This window comes from Pinus tabuliformis, chromosome J, assembly GCF_031772625.1.
Source record: "Pinus tabuliformis cultivar Carrire ecotype Pingquan chromosome J, CPIR1, whole genome shotgun sequence".
NCBI lineage: Eukaryota > Viridiplantae > Streptophyta > Pinopsida > Pinales > Pinaceae > Pinus > Pinus tabuliformis.
Window position 1 is genome coordinate 525,134,078 of NC_142295.1, and position 20,080 is coordinate 525,154,157.

At 32.3% G+C, this 20,080-nt stretch overlaps 1 protein-coding gene across 1 annotated transcript; it reads left to right on the plus strand.

The window, feature by feature from the left end:
* Nucleotides 1–12,352: 12,352 nt before the first annotated feature.
* Nucleotides 12,353–15,040, plus strand: LOC149228054 (uncharacterized). Its single transcript, XM_089375627.1, has 3 exons — nucleotides 12,353–12,547; nucleotides 13,366–13,495; nucleotides 13,648–15,040. The coding sequence occupies exons 1-3, from the start codon at nucleotides 12,412–12,414 to the stop codon at nucleotides 14,597–14,599; spliced, it is 1,218 nt and encodes a 405-aa protein (XP_089231753.1). The 5' UTR covers nucleotides 12,353–12,411; the 3' UTR covers nucleotides 14,600–15,040.
* The last annotated feature ends 5,040 nt before the right edge of the window (nucleotides 15,041–20,080 follow it).

A 20,080-nucleotide genomic window follows, 5' to 3' on the forward strand; every position in this document is an offset into this window, starting at 1 on the left:
GATAGAGTAATTATTTCTATTAAATTACAATCAACTAATTAAGTAAACATTTCAACCTCACATGTATAAAGGAAAGGAATTTAGTTAGTGGAGAATATATCTCTACGTAGTTAGATCTAATGAATTGTTACAAATTAGAAACATACTTATTCTCAAGCTATGGAGCACATACATGAGAAGGAGGAGTTATATTTTTAAGACTTCCTTTTAATGATTATTTTTTTTAATCTTAGTAAACAAACTCTATTTGTGGTCCAATTTGATGGTTACAAATATTATCAAAATTTTGACATTCATATAAAGAAACAACCATTTTCTAGAATGCATGGGTACCTAATCGCTACAATAGCCAATCTACTAGGATATCCTTCATGTACATGGTCGATTCGATCATCATATCGTCATACCTATACATGTGCCTTTAACTACCCTTACATCACCACCATCATCATCTTAGGTTTTGTTGGCTCACCTCTAACCATGCTATGGGTTTTGTCAACATACAGTCCACCATGTTTTGGGTTTTGTTGGTTTTCCCTCAACCATGCTGTCTATGCTCCTACATCATGCTCTAAGGTAACAACAACACTATAGAAAAATACATACCCATCTGTTCCCTCTCTCTCAAAAACATCATAACATCCTCATGTGATTTCTACTTACTAGAAACTTACACTTACGAAGTGGTTTTTAAATTATCATGAACTACAAAAGGGTACACATGCTTCTTCAAGCTTACATAAGTTGACTTAGGAACATTTAATGAAAATCTCTACTCATGGAGGTACTAGGTACATCAATCATTTTAAGGACCAATACATAAAATCAATACATTATATATAAACTTGTTATAACTAAAAGGTGTGACTCATACTAAAATATGGCTATGAGTCTATTCTATTATTCAAAACATGACATAATATTTTCGTCCATCATTTAATCTTTGCTACTATTAAAACCATTACTCTATGCTTCCATAGTGCTTCCAAACACACTATCTCTATTTTCTATTGTTTCTTAGCTGCAACACAATCACATGAGTACCAATCTCTCCATTATATCAAGGACCTCTTTACCCCCCCCGATTCAAACTCATCAATCGACTATAAAAAATTAGTCTTGTAATGAACCCTTAGTTTTCTCAAGGAAGAACAATACAACTCACTTCCACCTCAAAAACTTCCCATGATCTTAAATTATCTAAAAAAATATTGTCTTATACTAGTTGGAAGAATAGAATACTATTGATACCTCACATTAACTAATTACATGTTGTCCTCTATGGTCCAACACCAAATAATCATGAATATTGATTCTATGACCATTCTATGGACTTACTTCCATCTATAGAGTTACATGGGCATCATATACTATACTAGATAGTTATCTACAAAAGTAGTATAGATATGGGAGATATCCATCTCAACCTTGCATTCTTTGCACCTACCGATTAAGCCTTATAGGGCACCACAAGACAAAAAGTTAATGGGGAAACAAACTCATAACTAGGACACCCTTCTAGCCAAAACACTTACTTTGTAGACTGAGGAATCATGTTTACATAAAAAAAAAATGTTGCATCACTACAAAATAACAACAAGAGATACATAAACATAAAAGGAAAGCCATACTCCTCCTCTATAGTCATTTACATACTTAACATACTTAATTAGATCTTTCACATCTTTTTTTAGCCTTTTCCTTGTATCCTAATGTTTCACCTGTCATTTGTTAGAGTAGCAAATTAAAAATAAAATAAAAAAATCTACATTTTTATTGAGGTAGCTACTCTCAATACCTTTCTAACTATAAGATACGTTCACCATAAAAACTACAAATATCCATATATACAAATAGATGTAAAAGGTCACCTTGTTTTTATAAGATAACTTGCCAACGTCCCATTTTCTCTTTTCAACTCATGTTGGTCCATCCAATTAGTATAATTTTCCTTATCATTTACACAAATTCTACTCTGTGATCCTCACAATTATCATTGTGTCAACAATACTTCTGGATGTAGATTACTCTATGATCCTCACCACTATCATTATATCAACAATACTTTTGGATGTAGATGAAGGCCCACACCTATCACCGTTAGAAAATTACTAACCTAGTTAATCCATAGCCTTGTTTAGCGTATACTTATGGTTCCATAGGAAAAATATATTAACACCACGATTCACATGTTTGCATATAAGAAGAAGAAGAAGATGATGAAAATACATGAAATGAGGGAATCAAGGTCCATTAGATCTACTTATGGATTGGTGGTATCCTCCTATTATAAGTTTGGCATTCCACGAACCCACTTCTCTATATTGTGAGTGTAATTAACTAGCTCCTATAGCTTGACCCTTAGGTTGATCTCAATATTTTTTATTTCTATATAATTTCTTCCATTAATGATACTCATTCCAAAAAATATAGCAATGTCACCTTGAATGGTGCCAGGTTCTAAAGTTTGTGGCTTAGTTACACCTATTAATTTGTGTTTGTAATTGATGACTCCTTCACCTTCCCATACCATTGCAAGAATAGGACCAAAACTTAGGGGTTCAAAAAGGCCATTGAAAAATGGTTCTTTATTTAAAATCATAATATTGTTTCTTAGCAAATCAGTTTGATGGAACAACGAAATTGGTCACAACAAGTTTGTAACCCTTCTACTAAAAATAAGAGAAAAACTTTAGAAAATTAGTTCTCTTTGAACATGACAATGTTTAATGGAAATAAAATTTCATTCAAGATTTTTAGCATCCATGAATGGACCTCGAAGCATGTACAAATTTTTTTTGAATACCAATTCTATAGTAATCCATTATTTAGTAAGCACTTTGACAATCCCCGTCAAAAAACATACTAACAAGTGATGAGACCTTGCCCCTACATGAAGAGCCTACCTCATTTTGAATGATAAATGAAAAAATGAATCAGGAATGACCCTTTATTATGGATAACCAAACTAAAGTAAAACCACCAACTCTATCAATCCTAAATGGAAACGAACAAGACCATTTCCAAGGCAGTAGTTTACCTTATAATTTTTTCCTTTCATTATTGATTTAAGTTAATAAAATTAAACATGTGAAAGAGTTGAGCATAGAAATAATGAGAATAACTAGATGAATAAAAAAAAAATATAGAGTGTTGCACCCCTCGGCTCAACTTGATTGCAACTCTGTCTCCATCTTTTTTATCTCTACTGAGGCCACATGCTCTACTATAAGACATAACTAGGGTTGATCCTTCCAATATTCATCAAATGCTTCGATAATTATGTTCTCATCATTTGGGAGAATTTTGGCTCTATTTTCATATTTCCAAATTCTAACCCCCTTCTCATTATTATAAGATTCCTACTCCATTCTAGAAACCTCATGTTTTAGATCCTCTCGTCTATGAGCAACTTCAACAACATATCAATCCTATAATCACATTCTTCAAATCTTGATGATGTTGTATATAATTCTTGAGTAGTGAATGAAATCAACACTTAAATCATGGACAAATGAACACACACAACCAATTACTTTACTCTTCTTGATCACAATTTGTCACATGAGGAGTAGGCTAGAAAAACACTAATACAAAATTAATATTTTATAAGCACACAATGTTAATCAAATAATGTTACAATATAAGTATGTAAATGATTTTCAAGATATGGAAACTATATTGATTGTATAATCAACTAGCTAAGAAAATATATGATCCTAACATGAATATAAGAATCTAGTTAATCGAGAATATCTCTTAATCCAACCAGATCTAACAACCTCTTACAAACTAGGAGAAAACACACGATAAGTAGAATTTATATTCCTTGATAATCCCTAACGAAATGGATAATGGGGGTGAAGATAAAGATTCAAAATCAACATCTTCAAGGAATATAAAACCTATTCACAACTCCAAGGTGGTGAACTTGAGGTTTGGTAGGTCATACTCCAAGAAACCATCCAAAAAGGTTTATTGGCATCAATTTTGGTGAGTTAAAGAATGTTGTGATATATTATTTAAGGGAGCCTAGGAAGGCTACCATGTGATTATAAAAGACATGCTTTTAAAGTTTTTGATAAAATGCATGTACTTAAATATCTAAAAAATATTTGCAAGCAAAGTGTTTGATGAATTTTATATTTAAATTAGTAGCCAAATATTTTATCAAAATTACATTTCTATAAAAGTTGGAAGAAAAATATATGATGTTTTATTATAACTTATGAAAATATTCAACTATCGATTGGCTATTGTGGTTTTAGGGATAAGTGGTGGGTTTAAGGCCATCTTCAACATCCAAATTTGCATAACTTATGGATTTGAATAAACATCTCTACAAATAAAAATGCTTCAAATTTTTTCCTATTCATAGTTCTTAGATAGTGGAGCATGATGAAGAGTTCCATTGGTAGTCGTCACAAAATGAGAGGTAACCCATTTATATTCACTATATGGAAAATATTTGATGGATACATATTTTATGATTACTGAATGCCTACCTAGAAATTGTTTCATTGTATTTATTGCAGAAAGAAATATGAGGCTATTTACGCTCCAAGTATTTTAATTATCTAGCTCGTGTAAGTGTTTTAGCACAATCTCTAGCTGCAAGGAGGAATTAGATTTTTTATGAGACTTTAGTTCCCAAAGTTTGATCCTATAATAATCTCAATTACTTGAAATCAAGCTTGGGTGTATCTATGGAATTTTCCATTACATTCTTATTGTTCTATTAATTTTTATGAAAATTGTATATCTCTTAGCACTTAAATAAAAATATAACTTGAGAGAGCTATAGTTTATTTGTGTACATGTGCATGTATCTATGCTGATGTACACCTTAATAAGGGTGTTCCAAATAAAACAGTTTTCACATGAAAGAATTTGAACACAACATTGTAGTGCAAGATAGGTTGTCTTCTAGGAAATTTACAACTTGTCCCCATGCTTAAGATCATCATTTTAGGAAGAAAGGAGCCAAATAAAAACTAAATAAAGATAATTCTCTAGAGAAACCAAAATCAAATGCCAAGCTTGATCAAATTAAGGTAAGCCATGATATTTTATTGTCAATTTTGGAATCCACTCCACTTTTAGTAGTAAAGTAGATCAAATGGATACTAAGATTTCCAAATTCACTGTATGTAAAGGATTTGTATTAGCCTCCTACATCACCATTCCTTCATTGGACTCATTTGAATTTGATAAAATTGTGATATCTCTTTATCAACTAGGAGGTTTTTAATTGTTTGATTCTATGACAAGTTTGATTATGGGCAATTGTTTAAAAATGATCCATTTTTTTTTTGAAATTGAACAATTTTTTTATATCTCCTTGATTTCATAAATTTGACTCTTACATTATGTTCACTAGATTGTCACTTTTGTTTCATATATACCCAATTAACCAATATTATTTTTGGGGTATTTATTAATTTGTAAGGATATTGAAAATAATTTTGGTCCTTACATAAAATTATATCTCGAGAGAATTGGTGCAGATTTATGCAATCATTCAAACATTTGTGTTGAGATCGACCTTACGAAGGGTCTCTTCAACAAAATGATTGTCCCGTGAAAGAAATTTAAATACATAAATTTCAACATTTTGGTGAAAGACATGTCATCTTTAAGGAAATGTACAAGTCAATTTTCCTCATGCTAGAACTTATCCTTCTAGGGAAAGGGAGTCAAATCAAAACTATAGATTTTTTAGGAGAAGCCAAGTTCCAATATGGAACTTGATTGCAATTAAGTAAATAAAGATTTGTGAGTGCCAATTGTGGAATGCACTCCTTTTTATATATCTATAAGTTTTTGTAAATGAAATATTTACTAAACTTATATCTCAGAAGAGGTTGTGGGTACTGTTGGACACCTAAACTTCTAAGGGCTAGTGTGGAAGCTGAATAGTCTATGGAAGTCCAAAAGACCTTGGAATACAAAACCAAAGGTCATGTGAATGTACTATAAATGTATATCATTGTCAATAATCAAGAGACACTCATGTTTATCATTTAGACTTTATGTTTTCCATGTATGTGTTTAACATGGTATCAGAGCGGGTGTACTCCTGCCCTGCTCTGATTTGAGCCACTTGTTTTGTGTCATCTTTATGCATGTCAGTTTTGCATTTCATGAATATGTTTTCAGCTAAATTATAGCTTCCATCTCTACCTAGTTATGTAGTGTCTCTAAGAAATATTCCCTGCACAATTACACCGTCTTGCAGAAGTGTGTCTGTCTATGGGAAATCACGAATATTGTCTTTTGGTCTGCACTGTACCCAACTAGAGAAATTCTTGTAATGCGTCAATCCTTAAGATTCTAGCCAGGCCCACACACCCTCATCTTTGTCAAAAATCTGTGTATGTTGACCATTCAGTTTCGACCAATGAGGAGGAGGACAGAGACGTGTTCAATGTCTTTTGTACCGATACTGACCGCGGGATTGAGTGGGTTTGTTTGTAGAGTCTTATGAGAAACGACATCACCATGACATGAAGCTCCATTTATTTTAGATATATCATTGTGGCACCAGGTGAAATTGGTTGTACTCATGGCATGGGTATGAGGAACTATGATAAGGACTTGAAGTCCTGAGATTAGATGATTGTTTCTTCTAGCGGTAAATTGCAACAAAGAAAAAACTACGATGAATCCATTGGCAGCCTGTATGCTACCTGAACACTGGATTATGCACGCATTTGTTGAGCCCCATGGTTTATTCTCTGTGCATCGATTCTTAGTCTCCATGACTCTGGTGCATTGTTGAAGGTGGATTGGCTCAGAGGGAAGCGTTAGCTTCTAAAAGACTATCCTAACCAGTGTTCTCCAAACAAAGTGCTTGGCATCTAGGTCTCCATACCACTATGCTCGGCCTCTATTGGGCCTCCATGCCTCTGCGTTAAATCTGATGAAGAATTTGCACTAGCAACCACTCTTGCTATGAACATTTCAACTTTCGTAGGCCCTTTAGCTATCCCTGGTCTGAATCCTGTACATAAACATGATGAGCGAGGAAGCGAAAGTGTGGTGATACCTCTGGTGTGAATATAATTTAGAGATAGACTAAACTTGACAGAAGTGCTAGTCTTGGTGGGACGAGGAAACCCTGACAAGTTGGTGAGAAACCCAAGAGAAGATCTGAATTGTTCGATTGACGGATCCAATAGATCTAATGCTCATTGCATGCAAATAAGTGCAAATGTTAATCAGAATAGAAGAGTAGTCTTCGTAGGTGTAAGCAATATCTCGCACGGTCTCAAAGTGGTAAATGGTATTTTCCAAATTCATGCGATTAACTTGAGGGATTGACACGTAAAACCACTTTTCTCGTGCGCTCTTGACTTGTTATGCATCTTGAAAGATTTCACGCGAGATTACGCGATAGACATTGGATCAAGCGGGATTGATCGATGGTGGAAATCAGCCAAGCTAGTTGGAGAGCAGGTGATGCGATAACCGTTCGATTAGATAGGTCATATATGATGATGATCACGTCGGAAGATGCATGTGAGTTAATTTAAATTTTAGACATGATAAGGTTATGAACTAGGGTTTTAGTTCCTTTTAGTTCCGTGGAAAATTTGAAGGTTTGCCATATACTGGGTAAATTAAATAGTTCTGCTATTTTAGCAGAATAACTAAAATTAGAGGTTGATGACTGATGCTCCAAAGGAAACCCGAGAAGAAGTTCCAGATGACATCAGTGTAATACTCCTGGCGACTGTCGAAATCACTATCGGAACCAGAACCCGAAGGGCAATTGAGGTCAGAGAGCATCCTGATGCCACCGCAGGTTGGTCGCTCACCATAGGTTGGTTTATTAAACTTATTAGCACATAAATATCACCAATCCAACTCATATGAAGTGGGTGTTGATATACTTTGTCTGACAAAGGATCTTTGTTTTGTTGGAATCAAGAGATTTTGGGAAAGGCTTATCAATTTCTGAAGGCGAAGGGTGGAAAGCAGTAGCTTTGTTGTCTTCAACATTACCTCTAAACTAGAACATAGGATATCTACTCAACTATGCATTAATTCTCTATTGAAGCATTGAAATTTGTGCACTCATCCGTTGGATAAAATGCTAGATTTTGAATGCATATTGTCAAGTTGATTGAAGGCTGGTGTTATATGTGCATTGGAGCTACATTATATTTGTGAGATGGGTTGCAGAGTAAATTGTGTTTATATACAGTGTGAGTGTTTAGGAATGTATGTGCATCTTTCTGCATTCTCTAGGTGCCAATCTTTGCGTTGTGTAGTCAAAAACCATCGTATGTGCGTTAAACACTAATTTTGGAGTCATGTTTATTGCTATTTACTGTTGGTGTACTAGTGTTGTGGGTCAAATATGCCTCTAATATGTATTGGAAAAGCTATATGATTGCAGCAACATTGTTTATAGAGTTGTCTCTATAAATAAATAGAACCATTTTTAGTGTATTCTCTGCACTTTATATAAAAGAAGTATTTTGTGTAGGAGAGAAGACATTTGTATTGGCTGTAATATTGGTGCATTTGTTGTGAAATGGTTCTAATTGGTCAAGTATTAGAGTTACTCAATACTATGATACACTCAGTGACTGGCAACACATTCAGAATAAGAAAAGACTCTCTCTCCAAAATTCAGACCTATCTACAACATCCACAAGAAAACATTGCCTTTTTGTAGCTTGAATCTCAACTACAATGGGAGGAATTACAACAGTGGAGTCATTATTCTGAACCTGTTTCTATTCAGAAGATTGCAACAGACTCCCATAAACATCAAGACAATAATGTTACAGTTGATTCAAATCCAGTGCCCAATAAAGTAGCAGAGTTACATGCAGATGCAGAAGTTCAGTTTTCAGTTCCCAAGCCCAACATCAGACCTTAGGAAGAGCTTGTCAGCAACAAGCACATAACAGGTCTTGGATATGATAAGGCAATTTCCTTTCATATTCCATATTAATCAAAGCCCATTCAGTTTCAGAGTGCTCGATTCCTTCATGACAGTTCACCTCTAGTTGTTCCAGATTCTGCTTCTCTTCCACAACAACAACAGATTGTGAAATGCCAACACTGTGACTAAGTTGGCCATGTGAAAGAGCATTGTTTTGATCTTCACCCATGTAAGCACTGTCATAAAACCAGTCATTCTTCAAACATATGGTTCAAAAACAAACCTCCTGCAAGAACAAAGATTCATCTTGGATGGATCACTTCTTGGCAATGGGTTTCAACAACCAAGAAGATATTTCACTCATACAACAGGATTTGTTCTCCAATATTGAAAAATATTGCAGTTGAGATCACTTCGTCTTCTCACCTTGAATATGATAGGGGGGAAGTGATGGTCATCTACAAGCTTCAAAGCCACATCAAGCGAGCCTGAGCCACAACCTGCCATACAAAATTCAGAGTTGTATCCTGAGACAAATATGCCCTTGAGCATGCCTTCAGTTGGTAATACCTCTTCAAAGAATTGGGGACACTTCCTCTAGTAAAAAAGTTCAGCTTCTTGCCAGTTTTGGAAGAGTTCCAGGAATTGCATTAAGCATTCTAGAGATTTTGGTCATCCTTAAACCATCACAGGTTGAGACCTCTCTTTTCAAGTTGAGGGTCTCCCTTTTATGTGGGGTGAGACCTCCCTTTCATGGTCGAAGGCTTCCCTCTTCAAAACATTAGGAGAACTTCCTCTAGCAGAAGACCTGAGCTTCATACCGGACTTGGAAGTGTTCTTGGAACTACACTAAGGGTTCTAGTGTTGGTGGTCATCCTTACACCACCACCCTTTATACCAACATTTCAGAGAGCACATTCAGCCTAGTGCTGGCATGCATTTTTGCACATTTTGTATTACAACTCTCTTCTTGGACTCATACGTAACCGTTCAGATTAAGGGGTGAATGTTGGACACCTAATCCTCCAAGTGTTGGTGTGGAAGCTGAATAGTCTAAGGAAGTCCAAAAGACCTTGGAATATGAAACCAAAGGTCATGTGAATGTACTATAAATGTATATCATTGTCAATAATAAAGAGACACTCATGTTTATCATTTACACTTTATGTTTGCCATGTATGTGTTTAATAGGTGCTAAAAACACTCAAAAAAAGAATGAAATAACATCATGAAATTAGTTCTTTAATTCAAATAAGGAACTAGCTGCTTATAATAATTCTAATAGCTCTTTTTAGCTGCAAGAAGTTTTAAAAAATGTGAATAAAGAAAAATATTGAAGATTATTTTACCAGCATAGATTCATCTGAAGTACAGATCTAACATGAGTCCAAAGGGATCAAATTTCTTCACGTGCAAAGTTCTTTAGAGTATAAAATACAATATTATTTTTCATTGTTTAAATTGTATTTTTAAATGCTAAATGAGTATATATAGGACCAAATAAACATTTTAATCATAAAAACTTAAAATTTTGATGATATATACATAAAAAATTTAAAACTATGAGTGACATTAAAATATTTTACATAACAGGTACACATTTTATGTATTTTTAAGTATATGTCAGTGTTAATTAGTATTAAAATATTTTATTTATAACCCACATCGAATATTTTTGTATATAAAACATCAAAATATTTTATTTTAACAATTTTTTTTCTATATATAGATATATATGAAGTTGATATCTACATAAATTAGTTAATATAGATTTTCAAATTGTTTATTTAAATGTGTTGTTGAATATTTTTTGAAAGTATAAGATTTAAACATCCAACTGAAACATTCTTTTGACTTCTAATTACTTTACAACATATTCATTTTTTTTATTATAGGCAACATTATTATTCTATTTAGAACATAATTTTTATTTTTATTTTAAAGGAGACAAATGGACTCACAAATTTACACGGGACTCTAGAGTCAATAAAATGCAAGTGAATATTAATATAGTCATAATTTCATAAATTTCTACTTGTGTAATCTTTTTAATCTTTTTTAAGACTATTAAAATCTTGGAACACAATTTTTATTGTTTTTTAGTAGAAAAATAAAAATCTAAAAAGATTCTTAGTATTAATCTCAAAATAATTTTGAAAAGAATCATTTCTTTGGTATAAAAAATATAAATTACACAAAAAACAATAATAAGTGAGTAAGGGCTAGTGTGCAATCGAGAAGTGATTTTGACCACTTAAATGTCCCTCGATAGCAGCTAGTCACACCACAAGTCAAGTCTAGAAATTCACAAATAACTTGTGAAACAAAAAAATGATTCACATTAAAATTATAAAAATATACTAATTAAAATTAAATGTATATTATCATTAAAAAAATAACAAATATATATATTAATCAAATAATTAACTTTAAAATTCAAAAAAATATACTAATTAAAATTAAATATATATTATCATTTTTTTCACTTAAATATTCTTAATGAACGATAATAAACAAATCAATGTGAATTCATATGCTACAAAGATCCTCGTACTTAATTTAGGAAGTCGATGGGGTTTTGTAATCTTTCGGGAACGAATACATTTTAGTTATATTAAATTTAAACCAAATTTATGTAAACTTGTTTTTAGGTGAGAATTTATCTACAATGAAAATAGATGTTTTAACGAACGCAAACCTCAGTCAATGGTTCAGAGGTTAGCCTTTTCAATTATTTGCCAAGAAGTTACATTTTAAATATTATTTATCCTAACCAAATTGGTATAAACCTGTTTTATACGAACTTGGAACAACTGACAGTTTATAAATTGGTATATGTCCCTTTTAGTGAAATTTAATGTGTAGATTCTCGAATGAAAATGAATGTTGTTTTAACACCATGCAAGCGCTATGTCAACGGTTCATAATTTATAGTTTCTTCCCTTCGAGTTTATAGTTTTACTTTCTGATTTGGTTGGAGTAATCATTTGTTAAAGTCTGACAGCAAATTACTTCGGTTGGGTATAATGTAGTTCAAAGGATGAGCTCATATACTTGCAGAGTAAGAAAGGCAAACGGACAAGAAACAAACAAATTCATTTATACACATATATTATTTTCAGGTCGATTAGGTAACACCGTATGAAATTAGAAGACATCCCAGCAGAAAAGTCGTTGTAATTAGGAAGGACTTTCCTTAAAATAATTGAAACTATCGTACTCAGAATTTTGTTTGAAACGATTATCCCTTTCCGGTTTTCTTAAAAACCTTCCTCGTTATGTCATTTGGGTTGTCATTATGGTGGCAAAGAATTATGACAGGCCTCCCTCGAAGATTCGATGTTACCAACCATATAATCAAACTCCAACCATTATACGCAACATATGACAATATATTAGGGCGGCGCCTCTGTAACGGCGCTTATATATATGTCCAAATATTGGGCAGGAAGAACGAGAAGCAAATTGTAATTATTCAGTTGCGAAGTAGAGAGGTAGTTAAGAAACTAATCATGGGACGATCACCTTGTTGTGGTGATCATGAAGGACTTAAGAGAGGACCCTGGACGGCTGAAGAGGACCAGAAGCTCATCGACCATGTTCAACGTCACGGCCTCGGCAATTGGCGCGCCCTTCCCAAACTTGCAGGTATGTTATTATTTCTATTCATTTTTTAAGTTTGATGGATTATATCTGTATTATATTCCATAATTATCTAGATAAAAACGGAGAATTGAACTAATAAATGTCTTAAATTAAAAAGTGACTTCACAAAATTCCAGATTTATCCAAAACACAGTGTAATATTTATATTCAATTTTAAAAGACACTCAATTCTTACCAAACTTCTGACAGAAGTTTTGATTTTGTCCCTGATATGCTAAGGTAGGGTTTTAATTCGAAGGAATTTCTCATTTATTGTTAGAAAATGTAAAATTAAACTGATATAGAGTTGATAAAAGTGATATTGAGGTTATAGTGTTTCTGATTTGTGGAAATCTGTGGTTTAAGAAACCATTACATATAAGCATTTAAATGGTAAATTACTGGCACTATGTTTGAACTGTCATATTTTTTTTTGCGAAGTCTTTAAATTTTTTAATTGCCTTATGAAAATACACTTTCAAAATGTATTTATTGATTTGAAAAGGAATTTGACATAGTATATATGAAATTAAAATTTTAATAAATTATATAAGTCATCTTGAAAAATTTGGTAAATATTAGTAATTTATAAATTTTACATTATTTTCAAAATTTAATAATATAAGTTTAAAAGTATGTTTAAGGTCCAGCATATCTCCTGGATTTTGTTCTCAGCTAGTTGATCAAATATGCTGCTATGCAGTCAACAATATGTTAGTATGTTTTCTATTTAAAAGAAGAAAAAAAACAAAAAAAAGTTAAGCTCCCTTTTCAGTTAATAGGGGCGAACTCAAGAGATGTTCTTTTGGTCTCGGGTGCAGGACTATCCAGATGTGGAAAGAGCTGTAGGCTGAGATGGTCGAACTATTTGCGACCTGATATCAAGCGTGGAGCCTTATCCATGCAGGAAGATCTCACCATCATTCGACTCCATGCTGTCCTTGGAAACAGGTAATGCCTTAACTTCTACCTCCTAGCCTATTATATGATTCTACTGTTTTACACTTTCCACGCATAGGTTTAGAAGGATTCATTTAAAATTTTGCAAATGCTTTTCTTCTACAAAAATATTCAAGTCCTCTAATTTGCTTTCTGAATTTTAGATGGTCTGTTATAGCATCACATCTTCCTGGAAGAACGGATAATGAGATAAAGAATCACTGGAACACTAAACTGAGAAAAAAACTGCTTTTGATGGGAATCGATCCAGTTACCCACAGATCATTGCCTACGCCAGATATGCTATCATCTTTCATGGCGTCGTCTTCGACTGCCATAGCTGCTCGATTGAACAGTGCATTGGTCGAAGCTCAATTAGGACGACTTGCCAGAGACTATCTGAATACTACTCATCATGTTCATGCTGGCAGTGCTGATCACTACTCGTGGCAGCTATCCCAAATTCTGAAGTTATTGGGCACACATAACAACCAGGTGTGGGCACATCCAACGGGATCATTGCCTTCGACTTCAACTGATCAATTCCTCCAACCCGATGCATTAAGATCGCTTCATATCTTGCAGAACCAGATCAATCAGGGATTCGTTTCAGGGCCGAGGGATGATTCTACGGAATATAATACGTCTTCAGAAGGGTTTTTACAATTTTCCGACGTAGAAAAGAAATCAGAAGGAATAAACCTACCCATCAGTACTGATCACGAAAATCATTTCAGCACCCCACCATCCTTGACAGAGGAGCGGCCCTCAGCTTTTGAGACAGAAATTATTGATTGGAATTCAGTGCCCATTCTGATGTCATCCAGCAATCCTGATAAGAATGATCATCTGTACTATTGTGGCGATAAGAAATCTCCATCTACTAGATCTACAAATTCTTATAACGGTGGATCAGATATTCGTGAAAATGCCATTCAATATCACCAGGACAACCCGCTCGGATCAGTGATAAGGACTTCAGAGGCTGTGTCGCTGTCAGCAGCAAGGATAGATCTACAGGAAGGCGAAAATAACTACTGGGTGAACTTGTTAAATTCAATCGAGGACAGCACTCCGGAACTTAATTGTATAAGGTTACCACTTCGTAGTCAGTAACAGCATGTGTTGTGGAAATTTCTTTGCATGGTGCTTTTATGTTCCAGAGTATTAGACAGTCTGCATGTGGCGTGCCTTATCGTTTCCCATTGATTGAAGGTGCATAATAATTGTTTTTGCTCATTCATTGACGGTGCATTTATTTGTGATTTTTATATGAAGGAGCAACTGGGCAGGGAGGTTCTGTACCCTTTGGGTAGTTCTGTTGCAGAGAACCCTAGCACGGGGGCACATATTCTACAAACAAGCCACCGTTGACCTTTTCCATCCCTGCTATCGATTTTGGGTTCGTTTATTTAGATGCTCAGGACAAGTTGACAAAGAGGGAACACAGGTTGGCCACCTACTTTTGGATCGTGTGTGTACATAAAAAATGTATTCAAAGACTGATGGCGAACTATATTCTATTACATTGGACATTGTAGAAGCAATTGAAATGTACATAAGCAAAACTTGTGCCAGACAATAATGTCGTTCTGTTTACATTGAATTGAAAGTATATTATTATTATGTCAGGGAAGGGTGATCCCAACCTAGATTTCATGTATTTTATATTTCGAGCGTTGTATTCATGTTATCTTCGGGTTTGTATTCATGTTATCTTTTGGTTTTGTATTTTTCTTAATCTTCCAACTGCGTGATTTATATGTAATTCTGTTTTAAATAAGTCAAATTTTAATTTTTATCTAACTATCTACGAGTATCAAAATGAAACGTTAAAATATAAACCAATTATATAATAGTGTTTTAAATTTACTAGTCCGACGTGGTTAGAACTACAGCGATACACAATAGATTTAAGGTTATTATTAATCAATTAATTTTTAATTAAAATATTTTTTTATTACATAATTTTATATATAATATAAATAAAATAAATTTGTTTTAACTTTTAAGTTTTAAATTTCGACAAGTCTCAAGGCTTATTGTTAATCAAACCTATAATATAACGTTACACTCAAGAAACAATAATCAATGAGGCAACTTTTTATTTTAAATATTCATTTACCATTTCTAAATATATATATTATTTTGTATAATATAAATATTATTAGACAATTCAAATACATTTTATTGTGAGCAAATATCATAGGTTACATGATATCACAAACCATAAATAAGTTAAAAATCTAATAACATGAAACTTATTCAATAATAAATTTTACCAAATAGGTTAAAATAAATTATCAACAATATATGCAAAACATCAATTCAAGTAATACACAATTTATCAAATAAAATAATTTTATTTTCAATGCTTATATATATGTTAAGCACTGTGAAATTGGTGTAGGTATCAATGGTCCATAAGACTGTAATATATAACAAATATCCTTTACAAAACGATGCAAGGTCTTTTTCACACGGACAACACTATCACAATGACATTTATTAAAAGTAGTAGGTTTTTTTTCCTTTTATCTAAGATATCTATTTTTAAAACAAGTGGAATAGTTGCAAAGCAACATATTCCTACAACAATATGAGACCTTCATTAATTTATTTATATATATTTTAAAGTGACAATTTTTGTTTACAAAAGATCTAATTGCTGAAATACTTGTGTACAACAAGTGTCTGAATTTGAGATGTGTGAAAAATAAAATTTCTCTTACACATACTTTATTCTCCACAATAAAAATATAAATGCTCCCCGTTTCTTGTTATATGCATAGATTCACCTTCTTTAATGCTTTTCTTAGTTCCTTCTTTAGAATGTAAAAGTGACTTATGTTACCTTGTAAGCATGAAAATAAATTCTTGTAATACTTTTCTCCTTGACTCTTTGGTAGTTATCCATATGCAAGTAATGCAACTGCATTTTTTCCTTATTCTAAAATATTTTTTAAACTGATTTGTTTTAGAAAAAATCCAATTATATCAATAGCTATATGGAACAACAAATATATAAAACCCCTCATGTGTACGGAATAAAAATTGTCCCATATATCCCTCTTATGTATATCTTTTATTTTCCACACTAAAAATATAAATCATCATTTCTTGTCATTATAAGTAGAAATTCACCTCTTTTAAAGCTTTTCTTAGCTTTAATTTTGCAATGTAAAAATGGCTTTATGTTATCCCTCAACCAAAAACATATTTAATTTCATTCAGCATGATGATTCTCCAATTCTTGTCGTAGGCCTTTTCTATCTCCCACTTTTCATGGGAGGCATATCGCTCCCATAACGAGACATGAATGCTTATCTTAAATGGCATACAGATCTTCATCTCAAATACATGTTTTGAACTTGTATTATTAAAACATTAAGGTTACCTCTACCTAGTCAGTAATACCATGTGTTGTGGAAATTTCTTTGCATGGTGCTATTATGTTCCAGAGTATTCGACACTCTGCATGTGGCGTGCTTTATCATTTCCCATTGATTGTAGGCGCATAAGAATTGCTTTTTCTAATTCTCTGACAGTGCATTTATTCGTTATATTTATTTGAAGGAAACTAGTGATGAAGGTTCTATACCCTTGGGTTAGTTCTGTTGCAGAGAACCATAGCCCGTGGGCACATATTCTACAAACAAGTCACCGTTGACCTTTTCCATCCCTGCTATTGATTTTGGATTGGTTTGTTTAGATGCTGGACAAAATACCAGGAAAAGTTGACAAAGACGTAACAAAAGTTGGCCACCTAATTTTCGAACTTACGTGTACATGCTGAAAATTTATTCAAAGACTGATAGCGAACTATATTCTTTTACATTGGACATTGTAGGAGTAATCGTAATCTACATACCCAAAGCTTGTGCCATACAATAGCGTCTTTTGGTTTAAATAGAATTGAAAATATATTATTATTATGTCAGCGAAGGGTGCTCCCAACCAACATTAAGGTATTTTATATTTCAAGCGTTGTATTCATGGTGGTATTCATGTTATTTTTTTCCTTTCTTTAAATTCATCTTCTAAGACAAAATAGACCATTTGGCTTTTTCTTTTATCTTTCAACTGCCCATTAATGTGATTCTGTTTTATATAAGTAAAATTTTAATTTTTATATATCTACGAGTATCAAAATGAAATATTAAAATCTAAACCAATTATATGATAATGTTTAAATTTTCCAGTCCCACCTGGATAGAACTACAGCGATACAAAATATATTTAAGGTTGATTTTTAATAATTTAATTTTTAATTAAAATATTATTTCATTACATAATTTTACATATAATATAATTAAAATAAATTTTTTATTACTTTTGAATTTCTTTGAAAGAAATGTTATTCGATGATAAGTTTGGAGGCTTATTGTTAAGCAAACACATAATATAACATTACAAAATAATTATCAATTAGTTATTTTTCATTTTATATATTGGTTTATTAATTTTAAATATAATAAATCAAATTATAATTATTTTATGTAATACTAAGTTTATAAGTTAATTCAAATACATTTTATTATGAATAAATATCAAAGGTTATCTATTAGGAGAAACAACTACGAACAAGTTAGATTAATTAGGTATAATATTTTATTTTATTTTTATAAGAAGAAATTTATCCAATAATAAATCCTAGCAATGAATTAAAATATATTAAAATTTATAGAATTAATTCATCGACATCATATATATAATAATTATCAACTCAAGTAATATCTAACTTATCAAATAAAATAACTTTATTTTCAATATATATATATATATATATATATGTATGTATGTATGTGTTAAATCGTGTGAAATAGGGGTAAGTACACGGGGGCTTTACTCAATGAACCTCTGACATATCAAGTGAGATCATGGTATACTAAAAAATACTCCTAATTGACTACATATTGGAAAATACCTTTAATAATAACATTATTTAACCCTTACCAATACAAACCCAATACACCTTCCCAATGTAAAAAACCCCTACTTTCATTAGATATTGTAGGTATCCATTTTTTCATTAACAATTTTTATAGCCCTTTATATTTTTTATTAACTTTGAGCTCCATTTTTTATACCTGCCAATATAAAAGCCCTTTACCCCGTATTATATATTCAATATATTATGTCTTTTTTTCCTCAATATATATCTCCCAATATGAACCCATGTTGTATGGTATTGCTCTCCCAGTGAAGAGAGCGTGGGTAGGTATCAATGGCTCTCAAGACCATAATATTTTACAAATACCATTTATAAGACAATTCAAACCCCTTTTCACAAGGATATCACCATTACAATGACATCATTTATAAGTAATAGGTTTATTTCCTTTCCATCTAAGATATCTATCCTCAAAACAAGTGGGGTAGTTTAAAAAAACACAGTCCATGCATTTTTGGTAGCTATTAATATGACGACAATACATGCATGGATTTTGTTCTTATTTGAAACCAATCTATGATGTTTTTTTGTAAGTGACAATTTTTTTTACAAAAGATCCAATTGCATAAGTAGTTGTGCAAAACAAGCGTATGAAGTTGGGGATGTGTGGAAAATAAAATTTCTCTTGCCCATACTTTATTCTGCACAATAAAAATATAAAAATATAAATGCTCCCTGCTTCTTGTTATATCCATAGATTCACGTCCTTTTAACGCTTTTGTTAACTACAACTTTACAATGTAGAAATGATTTATGTCATCCATGCGCAAATATATATAATCCTCATCGTCATGATAGCAAATTTCATATTTCTCGTCATAGTACTTTTCTCTTTAGCAGTAAACCTAAATACAAAATGCTTTTTAAAGTGACTTAAATGTTTTTTAAAGTGACATCTTTTTAAAAAATATCCAATTATAGAATTAGCTATGTCGAACAACAAGTGGGTGATGTGTGCAAAATAAATATTCTCCTACATACACCCCTAGTTTGCACATCTTTTATTTTACACACTAAAAATATAAATCTTCCCTTCTTATTATACTTGCAAATTCACATCCTTTAAGACTTTTCTTAAATCTAACTTTACAATGTAAAAATAAATTATGTTATCCATGGGCCAAAACATTTAATTCTAGTCACCATGATAATAAATTCTCCATTTCTTAACATAGACACATCACTTCGTTACAAAACGTAAATGATTTTGTTAAATGACATAAACATATTCATCTTGTTCATTGCATTAAAAAGAGTACATATCCAAAGATATGTTGGGCCACCCAAAAAGTGGGGGAGATATGTTGGGCCACCAAAAAAGTTGAGAAATGGGGAGCTGCATTTTTTCCTTATCTCAAATGGGAGTTTTAAGAAAACAAAATTCCCAATTTATTTGTATTACTAAAATAGCTGAAGAAGCGTATGAGAGTTTATGGACTATTATTATTTCAAATTTCTACATCAAAGTTTCTAACTGATAATTCTATTTCCATCTTCCCAATACACATTTAAATATGTAAATTCTAAACGTGAAAGGTAAACCTATTAAAACTTCCCCAAAACTTTTGTTAATTTTGACGAGTTGCCTTTCATTAACCGAGAAGTCGACGATCGTGACCCGATACGAATTCGATTTGTATGAA